At 43.0% G+C, this 17910-nt stretch overlaps 1 protein-coding gene across 1 annotated transcript; it reads right to left on the reverse strand.

Moving 5' to 3' along the window:
* Positions 1-119: 119 nt before the first annotated feature.
* Positions 120-16410, reverse strand: LOC120731109 (matrix-remodeling-associated protein 5-like). Its single transcript, XM_040027921.1, has 12 exons — positions 16048-16410; positions 15314-15533; positions 15012-15141; positions 13491-13732; positions 13124-13275; positions 8877-12445; positions 7611-7752; positions 6842-6977; positions 5335-6525; positions 5037-5244; positions 4076-4297; positions 120-3939 (listed from the first exon to the last, which is right to left on the reverse strand). The coding sequence occupies exons 2-12, from the start codon at positions 15505-15507 to the stop codon at positions 1801-1803; spliced, it is 8325 nt and encodes a 2774-aa protein (XP_039883855.1). The 5' UTR covers positions 15508-15533; positions 16048-16410; the 3' UTR covers positions 120-1800.
* Positions 16411-17910: the final 1500 nt, after the last annotated feature.

Genomic DNA, 17910 nt, shown 5'->3' on the forward strand with positions numbered 1-17910 from the left:
AAGTTTCCTTCTGCGCTCCCACCCTCCCACGAGGTGTTTTCTTTTTTCCTTCTAACTCCAAAAACTAGCACTTTTATCTGCACCATGCTGCTTTTCAGAACAAAACTCAACCACTGACATTTCATTTTTCCCCATTTTTATTTATAAAATGAAGGTGTTAAAAGTCTAGGAAGCATTCATCACTGGCAAGTGAGACTTCAAACATATTCATATTTAATAATAATTCTCCCTTTAAGACCGTCTAACAACAGAGTTTGTACAAGGCAAATAATTTAAGGACAATATTTTTAAAAAATGATTAAGTGACTACATATAACTATGACCTCCTGGCTTTGTGCACAGGCGTAAGACAGGTGCTTGTACCGACAGACATCTATACAGTAGTTAATATCACAATAATCCTGAACATTACTCTTCAAAAACTGGCTTTTGTTGAAACATAAATGTTTTGTACCGTATGTTCGGCTCCATTATTGCTGTGAAAATGTAATGGAATCAGAAGGTGAGTACAAAGTCCTGAAGAATCTGCTTTTTCGAGTAGATCATAACACTGAAGCCCTCCATCAACATGCCTGTGAACGCTTTAACGAAAGCAGTTCAGTGCAAATAATGGTGCCAAATACGTTTCTTTTTCCTGGTTTGTTACATATAGACCACCACAACAAATCCAACCTAGTTAGCACATGAAAATACAACATTTTAAAATGACATTTTTAAACCCAAGAAGAACATTTTTTAAAATATACAACAGATGAAACACAATGATATTATGTGACATTACATTAGTACCTATGTGAATGGAAACAGTTGTGAAGGAAAAACTGACATGTTGTGCGATGCTGTGTGGCGTCACTGGCAGAACATTATCGGTAGATAAGCGGTTTAACATATAAATTGCAAAAAAGTTGCTGTTTATCACATGTAGCACAGAGATAAAGACGGCTTACATCAGCTGTACTCTCGCTACTGGAAATGCTCCAATGGTTTCAGCCCAACCACTCAAAGGAGGGCGACTCACTAGCAGTGAACTAACCTGTGTTATTATCAATGCAAACTGGAGCAAAATGGATGTTGCACAGTTTTTGGACTAGAGAGTCAGCTGGTTTAAAGACTTTTTAATGTCCAATCCATTTGCTAACATGCACCTTGGTAAGGTCATGTCTAAAAAGGCCGAGGGCCACAGTGCATAGTGTGAAATTGCTATACTACATTGTGCAGTACATTGTTGTTCAGTGTTAGAGCAGAAATGTAAAGTAATAAAGCTAAATAATGAGCCGGTGTTAAATGGATATAGCGCATTTTGATCTTTCACACGAGGGTTGAAAATGTTTTTACATTTTACAAATAAACACAGAAAGAAAAGATGTTATTGTATTGGTGAACAATTCATTTTGCTCTTATTCCCCCTTTCTTACATTTTAGCACACGGTGGAGAAACAAGACCATTTCTGCAGGAAAAAATGCAGCATTTTTGCCACAATGATGAAATGAGCACTAATTAAAAACAGGATTTACACCAGTGAGACACCAAATGTGTAGACCACCTGCATGAAACATTGTACTTGTTTTTCAACCCCTGATTCAAAACCTCAAATACATAAATGAGACATAAACTGTATATCAGCAATGTGTCCTTTCTGAGAGTTATCAGTATCTCCCACACAGGGGTTTGCAGTTTCTTTGGGCATCAGGGACACAGAGTGTAAGCACTCAAACAGGTTATACACCAGTACAAAGAAGTGAAGTCTCTGTGCTTCTATTACATGACATTGTGTATGCGTGTATTGTCATCTCATCCGGTTATATAACATGCAGGTAGGTTGCCTTGGTGTCCACCCCTATCACATTTTTGGCGGTGCATTTGTAAAATCCTGTATCCATGCTTGTCGGTTTTTGTATCACTAAAGAACCCTGAGGGCTAAGATAGCGGTTTCCATAAATGCGAGGCTGAGCCATGACCTTCAGCTGCATCAGGTCTGGTGTTTCCCAGGTAACTGTCGCCCGGGGTGTTGCTATGGTCAGGCAGGGCAGTTCCACAGCGACACCGGGGCGGGTGTAGGTCACAGGGGAGGGGCCTGTTGTGATGCGCGGAGGGTAGGCGATGACAATAACAGGAACTGTGATCACTGAAACTGAGGAAGAGTCATAACTCGTGGATCTGCAGGTGTAGGTGCCACGGTCGAACACAGAGGCCTGCTGCACTGTTAATGCTCCATCCTCTTGGACTAAGTAACGGCCTGAATCACCACTCTCACCCTGGGACAGCACCTTGCCACTGGGCATGGTCCATGTGAATGAGCCGCGGGTAAAGCCAGGTGTTTGAGAAGCAGGGCAAGGCAGGTGAAGGGTCTCTCCATTAATGATGCTCACAAGAGAGGCTGTTTGGGTGATCACAGTGGGCGCTGAGGCAGTGCCAGTTGAGGATGGGGGGCCAACTGGGTGAGGTGGTGCAGGCAATCTCACTGCACTTTGCCGAGGCTTTTCAGTAACTGAGATTCTTGGGTAAAGCACAGGTGACGCCGGCTTTGAGCTTAAAGACTGCTCTGATTCCACTAACCCTCTTGAGAGCGGCACCTTTGTTAAACCAACCCTTTCTACCCTGTGTGGAGATCTGACCTCCTCCTGCCGGTCTGACACCTCCAGCTCCACCCGCATTGTTGTCTCTCCTTTCTCACTTCTCACTACACAAACCAAGACACCACCATCACTCCCTCGAACACCCCGCAGCTCTAAGGTACCATTTCGGTGCACAGTAAGACGACTGCCATAGTAGGGAGATGGCAACATGCCATTCCCAGGCAGAAGCCAGAACAGACGCGACTGACGGGAATTTTGGGAAGGGCATGGCAAAAAAATAGTTTGACCTTTAACTGCTTGCTGCTTCACCGCCGTTGCTACACCCAGTACTGTGTTGGGGGAGTTTTTAGCATCAGTATTACTACTTAACTCACCACCATTTCTGCTGTCGGTCCTTCCTAGATTACCGCTCCTATTAAAATCATCCCCTCTGTGTGTGCTTGTCCCAACTGCTTTATTAGACACAGTGCTACTAAAGCCTCCAGCATTTCTCGAATTACCACTTAACCTGCCATTTTCTCCGCTCGTATTAGCGTCATTACTAGCCTTTCCTGCAATGACTTCATTGATATTCCGTGCAGGATTTCTCTCAGCACTACCTTCTCTAACTGTGCTGCGACTGTTACCTACACTGTTGCTGTTGTGTATAATACTGGGTCTATTCATATTAATTCCAGTATTATCTGCTTTAGTGCTTACATTCCTAGCACGGTTCACCCCCACGCTGATTACGCTACTGCTTAGTTTTGTTGTAATTCCACTCACAAGCCCGTTAAATCCATTTTGACTATCATTCTTAAGGACAGGATTAGAGCTACTGATTGCCAAATTAACACCACTGCTTGGTACAATGTTTCTTATCCTCTCATTATCGTTGTCATTGCTGCTGCTGTTGTTATGCAGCTTGTCTGTGATTCCAGACAATCCATAGCGGATTATCCCCCCATTGTTAATGTTGTCCCCTGATCTGGTGTCAGTTCCACTGTTATTGCTCCAACCTCCACCTTCCACTCGGCCACGCAATCCATAGGTAGGCGTCTCCACCTCAAGCCTGACCACCCTGCTCCTCTCCCCAGCTGAGTTGCTTGCTTGGCACGTATAGTTTCCCGTGTCGATCTTTTGAGCTACGCGCACCTCCAGAGTGCCATTTGAAACCACCACTACTCGTTCAAAATAATAACCAGATCCTAAACTTCGTGGGATAACACGGTTTGCAGGGTTGAACCACGTCACTGTAGGGGTAGGGTTTCCTGTGGCTCGGCACGGAATTCGGGCCGTTGCTCCCTGGCGTACTTTCATGACATGGTAGCTTCTGTCATCAGTAAAAGTTGGAACAGATGTCATCATAACCTTTACTTTGACCTTGAAGGGGTGAACAGATGATTGAATTGTTTAGTGTTTTTAGTTGTGTAAAAGCTTCAGTTTGAAAGCACTCACAACTCATGCAGCTCATGACAAAGACATTTAATTAAAATGATGAAGAAATTACTTGTCTTACCTTCATGGTGTCGTGGCCGCCTTGATTCTCAGCATAACACGTATACTCTCCTCCTTCTCCAGCGCTTACTGCTGGAACCAGTAACGTCCCATTGCTGAACACTGTTAGTCGTTGTTCTCGGCCTCCTCTGTCTTCCCCATGCAACACGCTGTTCACCATGGTTCCATCTGGTAAGGTCCAGTGGACAGCTGGGTCAGGCAGCCCTGATGCCTGGCAGTCCACCTGCAGAGGATCAGTGTTCCAGTGATGCATGATTTAAAAGGTTGTTGACTTTTTGTTTGGGATGAAAGCTGAAGTCGTAAGAAACATTATAAATGATAAATAATAACTACATGCTGCACTCTAAAACACATCTAAGCCACTACAAATTTCACACTCACACTAAAACACAGCTCATAAATCTTTAAATTAAAATAATTATTTTTAAAAATCCCACACTTGCTTCGTTTTTTTTCTTCTTGACATTATTTTTCACCAAGCCTTTAAATATTGATGTGTGCTTTATTTTCTGCTGGAAAACACTGCTGATGATTCATAGCTGCACATTTATGCGTCGGCAGGTTTTTCTTTCTTTTTTGACCCAAATAATATAAAACATTTTTAGATCCCAGCTTAAAACCTGAACTTTAGGACTCAAATATACCAACCCTGGCACAAAATAACTCTAAGCACTAAAACTCAACAGTAAACTTATATAAGAGAGGGACAGTTCAGATTTAGACATTTCTTGCCAGATATTTTAAACAACACAGCATCAAATTAATGAATGAATTTAATTATTTCACGGGAAATATGCAGTGCAAACACTACAACTTAATAACAACCCAGATTCAAATAAAATTGAGTGAGAAACACAGACTGGAAATAAAATATTAATCGCTTGTGTGCATTTATCAAACAAACTTTGCATCAGAAGCGGCTGAGAATTGCAATTTAATTACATTTCTGTTTTTCTGCTCACCTTCAGTGGTTTCCCGACTGACACCATCTGAGTGAGCAGTTGTTTTGGTTCAATCGTGGCGGGTTTCGCAGCTACCATAACACGCAGGAGGCGATAATCATCTGCGACCTTGTTCCGTGCAATGCACAGGTAGTCTCCAGCATCCTTCTCCGTTACAGCTTGGACTGACAAGGTACCGTTAGGATGCACCTTCAAACGCCGGTCAAAACTTTCATTCAAACGTAGATAATTAAATTAGATGAAGTACTATTAAAATCAACAACATATGTAGTGATACAAATGTGGACATTCCCAGTACCTTAAGTGCTGGTCCACTAGCTTCCTGCTGGGGGTCCTCCAGATAATGATAGGGGTTGGGTTGCCAGTTACGGAGCAGTGAAGCTGTAAAATCCCCCCTTGTGGGACAGTAGAACTAGATGGTGATGTAGAAATAATACGGGCTTTGCTAAAAGGGGAGAGGAGCAAGGGATTCAAAACAGTAGATGCTCTCCTGTCTGTAGGGGAAGCAACTCTTGTGTTGGTTATACTGGGTGAGACTTTATTCTTATTTATTGACCCCGTGGAGGGTGGGGAAAGGGAAGAAGAATTTGTTTTTTTGACACTGGTAAAGTGTGTGTGGGAGGCAGTGACTGTTTTATTAAATTTAGGTGATGAGTTCGAGGACCGGTAAGGGTTAGATGAGGAGTGAGAAGAGCTTGAGGTGAGCGACGTCTTGGATTTTTCCGAGGGAGATTTAGGGGAGCTAAATGGGTTTGAGGGCTGGTTAGAGATACTCAGACCTGTGTCATTAATGAGTGATGAAGAAGGTGGCCTTTCAGTAGCAACAGCTTTTACTCCTTTATGACTTACTTCTCCCTGTCTTCTTTCTCCTTCTGCTCCCCCTTCAATTTTTAACTTCACTGTTCTCTTATCGGTCCCCACAGCATTACTTGCTGTGCACTCATAGCTCCCAGAATCCTTTGGCCCGACTTTTCGAATATGCAGTGTCCCATTGGTCAAGACAAAGAGGTTGCCGTGGAGAAACTGGGATGGGCGAACAAGGGTCCCATCTGGGATTCGCCAGCGGAGAGTTGGTGGAGGGGCACCTCGGGCTGAGCAGTGAGCATAAACTGGCCTCCCCGGAGACAAGAGCAGGTGTTCCTCTCTGGGTTGCTGTATCACCGGAGGTAATGAGGACACGTGTACACGCACAGAGGTGCTGGCAGCACCAGCTGAGTTGGAGGCCACGCAGCGATACACTCCTCGGTCACTGGGTAAAGTTACTGAGATATGAAGAGTTCCATTCGTGTCCACGCTGATTCGACTGGTGGAGGGGCCAGCGGATGTCATGACAGAACGATCTGGCAGAACCCATGAGAGCAGAGGGGCGGGAACACCATCCGCTTGGCACTCCAAGTGCACTTCTCCGCCCTGATGAATGGTGGCTTCTCTGTAACTAGCCAGCTGCATACGAGGGGGGCGAGTCCAAACTTCCAGGGTCGTTAGCAACCTGCCATGAAGAAGACGGGCAAAAAAAACCCTCAATTTATGAAATATGCAAAGGCAAACACACAATGCATGACTCTATCAGAAATCATATAAGAGGCACCAAATCATACTTTATATATACAGGTTGGCATTACTGCATATGTCACTGTTTGCTGTTATAACAACAGACTCAACAAGCATAACTGCACCACAATATACATTATGCTGAGTAATTTAATTGCACATTACTGTAGGCTGATGTCATTAATATTAAAATACTATGCCCTGTTGTCATTACACAACCATACTGTATGCATAACATATATCAGTAACCTCACCTATCACGACCCAGCATGCTTTGTGCACTGCAGATGTATGTGCCCCTGTCCTGCAGCTGAATATTCTGGATAACAAGGGTGCCATTTGACAGGACCTCAAAACGCTGAGCTCTGGAGTGGACTGACATCACCGCTCCTGAGTGAAAGACATACAGCAAGAGAGTAAGACAGACACACGCACACAAAGAGCAGCAACGAGCAAAGAGAGTGAGGAAAAACGTTAAGAGGGTGAGAAAGAGACAGAGAGGAAAGGAGGAACGGGGGCACACCAAATGGCACAGCATGAAGTAAAGTCAGCGATGCAGTGCACAAAATGTTCCATTACTTGCTTGCGATGTCTTTCCCACATGGCAAGCTAGAGAAAAGCCTATTGTGTCCATGCCAGTGTATATGCTGGTTGTTAATGGGGTTTTTTTCATCACAGTAAAATGTGTTTGTATTCATTCATAGCACATATTAAAGCTGAGGCTTATTTCCTTTAGCATTAGTGACCTCAGAGTGTAAACCTTTAATTACTCTGCTTTAAATGCAAAATCAATAGATTTTAGACCATACTATACAGACATGCACATATGCAATAAACTGGTGAATGCGAAATAAGCACTGCTGCGTTTTCCAGCAAAATTAAAAGAATAAACATGAAGCCTGTTCCATGATTTGAGTTTATGCAACAGATTTAAAGTGGCGGTAAACTGGATTACACATTGACATAGCTCAGGGTGTTTTGTTTAAGGTATGTTAGAATAAATGCATGCTGCAGTGTGCACACCTGTGGCGACTTTAATCCACGTGATGGTGGGTTTTGGTTCTCCGTTAGCTTCACAAGTCAGCCTGGCAGTGCTCTCTGCTGGGAATGACACTGTCCTGACGTGCGGGTCTGCAATCCTTGGTCTGGATCTCACGACTGGAGCCTACAAGAGCACATTAAATCACAGGATAATGAATTTGACTCCTTTAAAATATTCAAACCTTTAAAGATATCTGGGATTCACTAATGAAACATTTTAAACTTTACAAGTTTAAAATGTTTCATTATGTTGGCCTGAATTAGGTTGGCCATTGAGTTTCATTTTCTTAACTAAATAGCCAGTGACTGGAGGACTTCCAACAACCTACAGCAAGCAGGCAAATTAAAACACATTTGTGAAGTTATGAATCAGCATGAAAAGTCTGATTCACAGGGGCTAATTAAAAACTGCCAGTTTGTAAAATGTTTCTTATTGCTCTTTTTTTAATTAAATAGTGATATTGTGGAATAAGATATATAATATAGCTTCACAGTGATCTCAGACTTAGAGTTTTTGTTGGTGGACCGAGATTTTTAATCTACTGAGGCTTGCCAACAAGGCCTGTAAATTAATTAACAATTGATTACTTTAAATCCCATGGGATTAGACTCACATAATGCATAACAACACATAATGCTATTGATTGTGGAACACGTGTTTTTAATTTTGTTTTTTTCTTTAGATCTCTGACAGAGCTCTGGAGAATCCATGAAATTGGAGAATTGTCATAAACATCCTTTAATTTTAATTGCAGGTCATGTGGATAGAGATTAGACTGTTTGGAGATCTAGATTTTGCCCCAAGGGCTTGCAGAGTTGGGTGTAGTGTGTGTGTGTGTGTGTGTGTGTGTGTGTGTGTGTGTGTGTGTGTGTGTGTGTGTGTGTGTGTGTGTGTGTTGTTTTTTTTCTGGGTCAGCCAACTCTGGTTTGGAGCATCAGAGGCACTCACTTGGTAAAGAAATGTTAATGTGAGTTGTGTGTATATAAACTGCAAATTACATTTAAAAGTGCACTTAAAGAAATTACCCACTGCATAAATTACTAAATGACTAAAAGCAAGTAAAAATGGGGAAACATTAATTTGCAATTGAATTAACACTAGAAAAGAACAAATGGTGGTCCTAGTTTGGCTGTTATTCTCTTTGTAGTGTGTGTGTGTGTGTGTGTATGTGTGTGCTTGCCTTAAAGCCCATTTTGGGTAGCACTACCTATAAAATAGAAATGTTATTTGAATTCATTTGGACTCACCCCAGGAGCCACAGGGAATGAAGGGGACCAGTTAGTCCTGCTGCTGTGTGAATCTGGAATTGAATTAGCGCCGGCGTTTTTCCAGTCAGTGGGGGGCCGACTCTGGTTTGGAGCACCAGAGGCAAGCCTCTCTCTGGGGTCAGCTAGGTCGATGCTTGGCCTCTCCCGGGATGATGTTTTGGTATTTGCTGATGTCATTATTGCAGCGGTACTGGAAAGTGTGCTAGGCGTAGCTGCCCTAGAAGTTGAGGGAATTTTGGCTGAAACTGTAAATGTTGGAGTAGTGGTAGTAGTAGTAGTAGTTTTAGTAGTTTCAGATGTAGTAGAAGCAGTAGCAGTAGATGGAGGGTTAAGAAATCGGGACGTAACAATGAATGAGTTTGAAGAACTACTAGTAGTAGTGCTAGTATCAGTAGTAGTAGAAATCAAAGCATTATTATTAGGGTTTATTGTAGTGGTAAAGAGTTCAACTACAGGAATAGTAGCGGGAGTAGTAGGTGTAAGAATAGGTGTAGCAGAGGTAGAAGCACTTGCAGTATGTCTGGTAGTGCTAGATGTTGGAATAATAGTCCTAGCAAATATGGTGGAACTTGTAGTCCTAGGATTAATTGCAGTTGTTGTGGGAAGCTTGTACTCATTAGTCATAGCAGAAGATGTACTTTTAGAGCTGCTGACATTTGCATTAGAATAAACCTTTTTAGGGGCAGTTGTAGGATTTGTTATGGTTTTTGCAGTAGCTGCACTGGAAACTGAGGAAACAAGGGAGGAGTGAGTTGCTGGAGAGGAAGACTGATATAGTATGCTCACAAAATTCTTCCCCAGCTTTTCACTGTGTTTGTTTGGGGGTGTGTCAATATGCTTACCTAAGGCTGTTTGTGTTTCTGTGTGTTTGTGTATACTGTGTGCTAAGGTATGTGTGCCTGGCACATGTGTTTCTGAAATGACAAAATTAGAATGAGTGGGTGCTGGTGTGCTGAAAAGAGTGGACTCTTCACTGTCTGGTATCTCTTCCCTGTCTGGTCTCTTGCCTGAGTGAGTCATTATAGCTGTAGGTGTGTATCTGTTTGTATACGAGGGGGAGGGAGTCTGTGAGGGGGAGGAAGATGATGAAGCAGAGTCAAAAAGATTCAGAGCAACATCGTTTGGAGCAGTCTTAATATGGTCTCTCTGTGTCGACAAAATTTCCGCAGATGTGGCTGTTGAGACCAGCGACAACATATTGATTTGATTTGTAGTGGTGTCAGGTGTCACAGCAGGGGTTATTGGGTTTGTGGGTTCCAGGGGACGTTGGTTTGGGGTCAAAAGTTGCACCCTGGGCCTGTTGATGATTCGTCTCCGCTGTCCAATCTTCCTGTGTGAGTTCCGAGGTCTTTGGGGGCGGGAGTTTGGCACCAAATTAGGGAAGAACCGCTGTCGGGGATTCTGTGGTCTCGTTCTTGATGGATTGGGGTTCACTTCTCGCTCATCTCCTTCAACTGGTTCTGGGACAATTTCATTTGTTCCTGACACTGGATAAGATGTGACCGGTTCTTTCCGTGTCACTGGGTTTGCTGCTGTCTGTGTTTGTGAACCCGGTATCTCTGCCTGCCTGAGTGTGTCTGTCTCATTCTCTGTCTGTTTTTCTGTTGACCTCTCTGTACCTTCTTCTGTCTCAGAGTCTGTTTCAGTCTCTGTTTTTATCTCTGTTTTTGTCGGGCTTCCTGTGTTAACAGGTTGAATGGGCTGTAACTCTTCCTCCTGAAGAACTATATCATCAACAGACGACCCTTCAGTTTCTGCTTCCACTCCTGCTCCCTGACCTCTACCTCTATCTGTATCATCATCTTCCTCGTGTTCTATTGTGACTCTGTCTTCAGCTTCTTGGACCGGTGCCGCTGTGGGCTTTTCTGTTGTGATAAGTTGGCCACGATTAGCGAGAGCAGTCCTTTGACGTATCTTAGCCAAAAGGTCAGCCCATTTCTGCGGATCTATCTTTTTTTTGCTTGTGCTAACTCTACGTTTGTTCTCAAAGAGGTTTCTTCTCTGGTCTGTGGATGAAAAAGCTGCACCGCCTCGTCTCCGGGAGCCTTCTCTTACAGGCCCACGTCTTCGTGGGTTTCCAATCGGATAGCGTCTGTTTGGGGGTCCCTGAGACGACACTGGGCGTTTTCTATTTCCAACAGTCGCCTCTTCCACTTCCTCTCCGTCCCCTGATCCTTCATTCATGTCACGTAATAAAGGAGCTCTTATCCTGGTTGACCGGCCAGCAGCAGACTGTGGTCCTCTGGGAAACGAAGTCCTAAGTGCAGGGATATGCTGTGAATTTAATATCAGCTGCACTGACAGAGCATCTCTACCATAGTGGTTGACTGCAGTGCAGCGGTAATGACCACCATCCCTCAGGGAGGGGTTAGGCAGATAGAGACTCCCATTTGTTTCTATGGTGAGTCCACCTGGCACAGCAGTTCCTCGGCGTACCACATTTCCATTTGGCAAAATCCAGCTTAAATAAGGCTCTGGTGAACCAGACATCCTGCAAGGCAAACTGACAGGTTCTCCAACTGTCCCTGTGACAGGAGGCCCCACTTGCTCTCCTAAATGCGGAACAGAGGACTCCTCCACTGCCAAATGCAGAGGAAGAACATCTACGTCCCTTCCAGCCCTGGCAACGCAGTAGTAAATCCCAGCATCTGACAGTTGTACATTTTGTAGCAGTAAAACAAAGCCTGAAGCCCGGAGCCTGCCATCTAGGGTGCTGGAGGGGGAGAGGAGTTCAGATCCATCTGGGAGAATCCACTGTGCTTTGGGGTTGCCAGAAGTGAGAATTGGGCAGGGTAGCTGTACTTTACTGCCTGCTACTGCTGCCAGTGCTGTGGTAGTATGATTAGTTGAAATCAGCACCCAAGGGTGAGAAGCAGCAGAGGATGATGAGAGTTGAGAGGTAGGGTCAAGATGAGCAGAAACTCTTGTTGAGTATATAAGCTGAACCTTATGTCCATTAGACTGCGCTCTGTTTAGCTGAATGCTAATAGCTGGCTGCATTAACCACTGAGGCCTGGCTTTAACCGAAGCTTTGACTCCAGTGTGATAATATCCATCTGTCTCTGCTGCCTGCCTATAGCGGTAGGCCAACGCTGGGGATTTACTCAGCATGATTTCCCTCTCGAGGCGAACTGCAGTCTCGCTGTAGTAAGCCAGAATCCTCCAAAGTTTCTCATAGCTCTGTCTCTCCACGGGGCACTCCAGAGAGAGCGAGAGAGTGAGAGGAAGAGGAGAAGATGCGGACACGGAGAGATCTGGAGGAGGAGCAATATCTTGGGAGTCGGATGATTGAGTGATGTTGCAAATCAGATCAACACTGTACCCTTGCTGGTCAGACAAACCCAGTGAGGCACTGCCTAAGGGCTCTCTGAAGGTCTCACTTGATTTAATTTCACTGGGTTCTGTCCCTAAAGGTGCCTCTTTTCCTGGGGACGGGATCACTGGTGAATTGCACGTTAAAGCAGTCTGTTCAAGCAAGCCCTGCCCTTGAAGTGAATTGGGGGATGTACATAATGGACACTGTGGGCCACCAGGACATTTCATCAAGCCTAATTGAAAGAGGGAAACAGAGAAAATGATATCACAAAAGACAGCCTTACCATATCTAATGTCATAGCAGCTATGCAAATACACAATAGCACGTTTTAGCTCTTTCAACATATAACTGCATATGATAGTCATTTATTAGTCATGGCAGCATATTTTAAGCATTCATTACACTTTATATCTCTTACTAATTAGGTATGGTTACTTAATTTACACATAAATCAGAAATATGCATCACTTCATTACTACACAGGAATCATTAGCCTATATTTCAGTGGACACACATCAGTGCTGTCATCATGGATTAGTCATGGCAAGTTAAGTCTGGCATATCAATGAGACACATTTCATGGCCTAGCTTTCTCTCACATCTCAATAACAGCCACAAAACACACTGGAAGATAATGGGGAGAAACAATGAATAATTTGTGACAAAAAGCAGGTGGAGGGCGGTAGTGGCCAAAGGTTCTCAGATAACAAAACCAGATGCATTAAAATGAATGGTTTTGGCATGCAGCTCTCGGTCTCGGCTTATAAAGTGGAAATATCAACAAAACAATCTTCTGTTTCTCAGTCCGTTCCCAATGTTCCTTCTCACCTTATCTATTTCTTCTTCTGAACACGTTAGAGAGACAAAACAATAAGTGTAAACAAATGATTTTTTCAGGAATGGCAGTCACCTGGGTGAGCCAGAGTCCAAGAAAGAAACCAGTTCATCCTGCAGTCACAGCTCCACGGATTAGCCTGCAGCATAAGAGTTTCCAGCAGAGGTGCTGTTGCTAAAGCGTCTTTGGGCAGGGTGGTTAGACTGTTGTTGGAGAGGTCCAGGTGTCTAAAGAAAGGGAAGAAGAAAAAACTGATATGAAAACAGAGGGAAAGCAGAGTCTGAATCAAAGCAGATGGCTGCTTGGACTGAATTTAAGTTAACAATTACTGTGTTGCCCTCACTCTCAGGACTACCAGCAGAACTAAATCTGGTTATACTTTTAAAACCAGATTTCCCTCGCACTGATTATTACATTGAATGTTTGAAGTGTACAAGCTCACCTGAGTGTGGAAAAGTAATATGTATTCAGTAGGGACAATGTGCATAGAGTGTGAGGGTGCAGCTGATGCAGCCTGTTTCCTTGTAGACGAAGCAGCCGGAGGCTAGGCAGCTGGAGCAGGGCCCGGGGGTGGATGTGCTGGAGGAGGTTGTGATCCAAATACAGGCGGAGCAGTGAGGTCAGGCCAGAGAAGGTCAGCGATGAAGAGATCTCTCTCAGCTTGTTATAGCTTAGCTTTAGTATCTGTGGGAATAAAGGAAATGAAATGAGCAGAAGGAATGGAGGATTAGGACAGACATCTAAGGCTGATTTAAAAGGAAAAGAAAAGTCGGTTACTGGACACCACATGCTGGCAACATGAGTCTATAACATGAGAATAAAGAGATGTGTAAAAATCCAAGTAGAAACAACTGATCCTGAGTAATTTTTTTAAAATACAAGCAAAGATTTCTAGAAAATAGTTAAAACATTTACAAAACTACTGCTGACAGCATATCCAGATGAAATATTCATGCTGTGCATCGGGTCAAACTAAAAGGATATCCTAGAACTGGCGGGGTTTCTCATTATCCAAATGTAAAATTTAGCACTTTCCCCAAAAGGAAACTGTAAGAAATCTATTGCTATTCCAGCCATGTGTGAAGATCCCACCAGAAATTTAAGAAGGCACACCATGAAAATCAGGTTGTGGAATTTTGTTTCTGTGAGGCTTACGTTAAATCTGCCCTCTGGGGAGGCTACTGAGCTGGAAGAGTTCCAGCTGCTGACGGATCAAGCATGTGAAGACGTCAGCACATGAAAATATGGATCCTATTACCACAGAATGGCAAATATATCAGCATCTGCCTGGGAGATGAAGGGAACAATTGCTAGTTGAGTAATATCACTTCCCCACGGACTGCTAACTCTGCCCTCAGGTTGCTTCTAAAATGTCCAGTGTGTTTCCTGTCACCAAGCAGTGAAACGAATGATGATTGCTAAATTATGCATCACTTATAAAGAAATTAGGAAAAAAATGCTGACGTTTTGAATCTACGAAATGATGACTGTTCGCTTTGATTGATTAATTCTAGATTAGTTTTGCAGATCAGAGCTTTAGCTAATGAATCGGTTTAGTATTAATAGTATGACTGCAGGATTTGGGCACATTTATCAGTGTAGCGTCGTTTCTAAATTACACCAAACCTTTTTGACAAATACTATTTATCTTGATAATCATACATTACTGCCGTTATCAGTAACAGAAACCTTCTTTGACAAGCGGTTTTAATGTTCATCTCTCATAGTTAGAGTGTTATTAAGAGTGTTAATTACAAGTATTTCAGATGTTACTGGTCTACTGTATCGTAACTTTTTATCTCCACTGTCACAAAATGTTGTCTCCTACCCATTGGGGTGTTGAGGCGACTGTTTGTTGTAATTTGGCGTTTTATATATAAAATTGCCCGGTCTCTGTTTAATTAGATTCACTAACCCCAGTGAGAAAGGTCAGAAGTATTGTCTTTCTCCTCTTCCTGTTTACCTGTAGCGATTTCATGTCTCTGAACGCTGCATCTGGAAGATGATGGAGGTCATTGCTGTGAAGCATCAGAAGCTCCACCCTCCTTAACCCAGCCAAAGACCTGTCATGGAGGTTCCTGATGCTGTTAAACCTGCCAGAGAACAAAACACCATCTGTATACTTTAAAAAAAAATTCCTGTGTTGACTGATTTTAAAAAAAGAATAAAAAACACCCAAAAAAAGCTTTAGCTCGTTATCTCTGATATGTTACATATGTGTGAGCAGCATACTTTGTTGTTTTGGATGTATGTGTGTTTCCATACCCTAAGTTTATGCGTCTTGTGTGTGCAGGCAGACCGGGAGGTATAGCGAGCAGTGAGCGGAAGGTGCAGTGGACTTCATTGGCCTGGTAACAATTACAGGTCCTGGGGCAGGACTTGCTCGTGGGCACAACAAGTGCCAGCATCAGGAGAGCCAGTAAAGCCGCAAGCACATTCACTCCCCGATTCATTTTCATTTACTAGAGGAGACAGTACACTATCACTGCAAAAGAGGAAAAGGAAGTCAGGAATAATGGAGAGAAGCAAAGAGCACCAAAATTTCTCCAACAACTTCTGTCAAAATAACCTCTTTCCTTTTTTTTTAAGTAGAGACCACAGTGCTACTCCTCACACTTTTACTTATACTCAAGCCACAGAGCCATGCTGGAACAGCGCACCTGTCTTAAAGGTGAGATATTTAAGTATGAGACATACAGACGCGCATGCGTGTGCTTAAGTAGTTAGCGGTGTGGCTGATGCGATATATGAATGAAGGTTTAAGTCAAAGGGCGCATTAGGAGGCTAGAAATACTCCCGCCCTCTCCCTCGCTCGCTCTGTTACTCTCACCCGATCGCAAAATTAACATAAAAACGCCAAACATTTAAATTCAACAGACCAACTATAGAGCTAAACATGAGAAAGCTTTTCGACCTATAGTTAAAATTTAAGTAAATCATGCTGATGAGCAAGAAGCATTGGAGATAAATAGATTCTTTTACCGCGTTTCACAACATACCTTGAAATCCTTCGGTCCGGGGGAGTTAATCATTTAATGGAATTATTCATTTTAACCATCAAAGGCTGACTTTAATCCAGCTGCACGGTTCGGAAATTTAAAAGCAAATTTATGCAGTTTATCCGCCCATCAGGTCCGATACTTGGAGTGAATTCCCAAGAAAGTTATCACCTTAGAAGAGAGCCAAGAAAATCCTGAAAAGTGATATCACTTTTTTTCCAACTCCACAAAACTTTTTTTTTTAAAGTACGTTAACAACATCCAGAGTTCTTCATGCGTCTCTACAAAAGTAGAGCGGCAGGAGCGGCAAGCGGACTATTTGCATAAGCGTCTGGCGCTGTGTGAATGTGTGCGAGCGTGTGTTTGTGTATGGGACAGTGGATGTGTATTTGGAAAGGGGGACTGGACTGAAGTGCACCGAGTGACGCTCGGGGAGAAGGGTCCATCCAAGGAGGGGCTTTCTCTGGAAACCCAGAGGTAACAAGTTACCGCGTTCGGGCTGCTGCTCCTCTCAAATGCGTGTAGCTGTCAGAAAATAACGCCAAATCTCATTTTCAAACTCTTATGTCGGATAAAGGCTCTTATAACTTCTCTAAGAAGTTTAACTTAGGGCATTTTTTCTATATAATTTTAATTTCGAGAGGGCTTCTGGCTTTTACTTATTTCATATAATCTTACTGTCTGAACAGTTTTTAAATTTAAGCTGCAGAAATGTGGAAGTTGTGAACAGTAAATATTGTCATTTGATCTGACATCAAAAATAAGCTCATTAATAGGATAGAGTCTAAAGAAACAAACTATGAGGTATCCATCTGAGCCTCCTTATTACTATATTATAGTAAATATGACTTTGACCTATTGTCATTAAGATGGCTTCTCCACTCTGCCAGAAGATTATTCTGGTGAAAAAAATAGTAAACTTCTGTATTTAACTAAATTTAATGTAATATTAATCAAATATATTGGGCAATGAAAAAAGTCTGAGCACATAGAATACCATATTACCCTCACCGAACCATTAAACGCACCCATGATAACCAAAAATTACACAGAAGACATGACCTCTGTCTCTTCATTGGCTCCTGTGCCCTTAGGCTGTCTCTGATGTACACATTTGGGTTAGGATCTACATCTTATTCTAATCCATCTGATGTGTCACAACTTTTTCAAGGACACTGAAGCAGAAGCTGAACTGCAGCTTGCTCAATTGGGAGATCCTCTGTTGTGGTTCCATATTCCGTATCAAGTTCCACTGAAAATTTATCTAATTTTCAGGCACCACGTGGAGATTACACCTCCTTCTGTGAGACTTAAATGAAGGGACAGCAAAAATAGACTGATGCTCCTCAGCTGTTGTCCCCTTTAAGTAACCCCACCCCCATTTGTCACAGTAAGTTAGTGACAAGCGAGTAGGCCTGGGAGAGGCTCTTTGCATTCCTTTAGGTCATTAAAGTGATATTTCTGAGAGAGAAAAAAATCACCTTATTTACCCTGGACAGAAAAACTGCTTGAGTTTCTAGATCTCTCAATAAACTTTTCCAGCACAACTGAAAGTTTTTTTGTTTTTTTTTTACTCACCACAGGGGGCAGCAGTACTGAAGTGCAGCAGCAGATGTGCAAATAAGGTCACCACTGAAAAGTTTTGAAGAATTCACATCAGCTGCCTGAATAATGGATTGTTGCTCTAATCCTGAATGACTGTTCATACCTGCTGGCTTGACAGTCGACAAGTGAACATCCGCAGACATCTGAGTGGATGGGATTTGATGCTTTACATTCACCAGCAAAATTCCCTCTGATGTTTTTCAACAGATGATCCAGTCTTCACCACCTTATAACCCTTGTCTCTGCAGGCAGTGTTGG

This window comes from Simochromis diagramma, unplaced genomic scaffold, assembly GCF_900408965.1.
Source record: "Simochromis diagramma unplaced genomic scaffold, fSimDia1.1 OVJJ01000343.1, whole genome shotgun sequence".
NCBI classification, from domain to species: Eukaryota; Metazoa; Chordata; class Actinopteri; order Cichliformes; family Cichlidae; genus Simochromis; species Simochromis diagramma.

Coding starts and splice junctions, on each gene's coding strand:
- LOC120731109 (XM_040027921.1), bottom strand. CDS start 15,507: ATGAAAATGAATCGGGGAGTGAATGTGCTTGCGGCTTTACTGGCTCTC. Junction 6,978..7,610: donor GTGGATTAAAGTCGCCACAG/GTGTGCACACTG, acceptor TCTTTCACTCAG/GAGCGGTGATGTCAGTCCAC. Junction 5,245..5,334: donor CTAGTGGACCAGCACTTAAG/GTACTGGGAATG, acceptor TTTGAATGAAAG/TTTTGACCGGCGTTTGAAGG.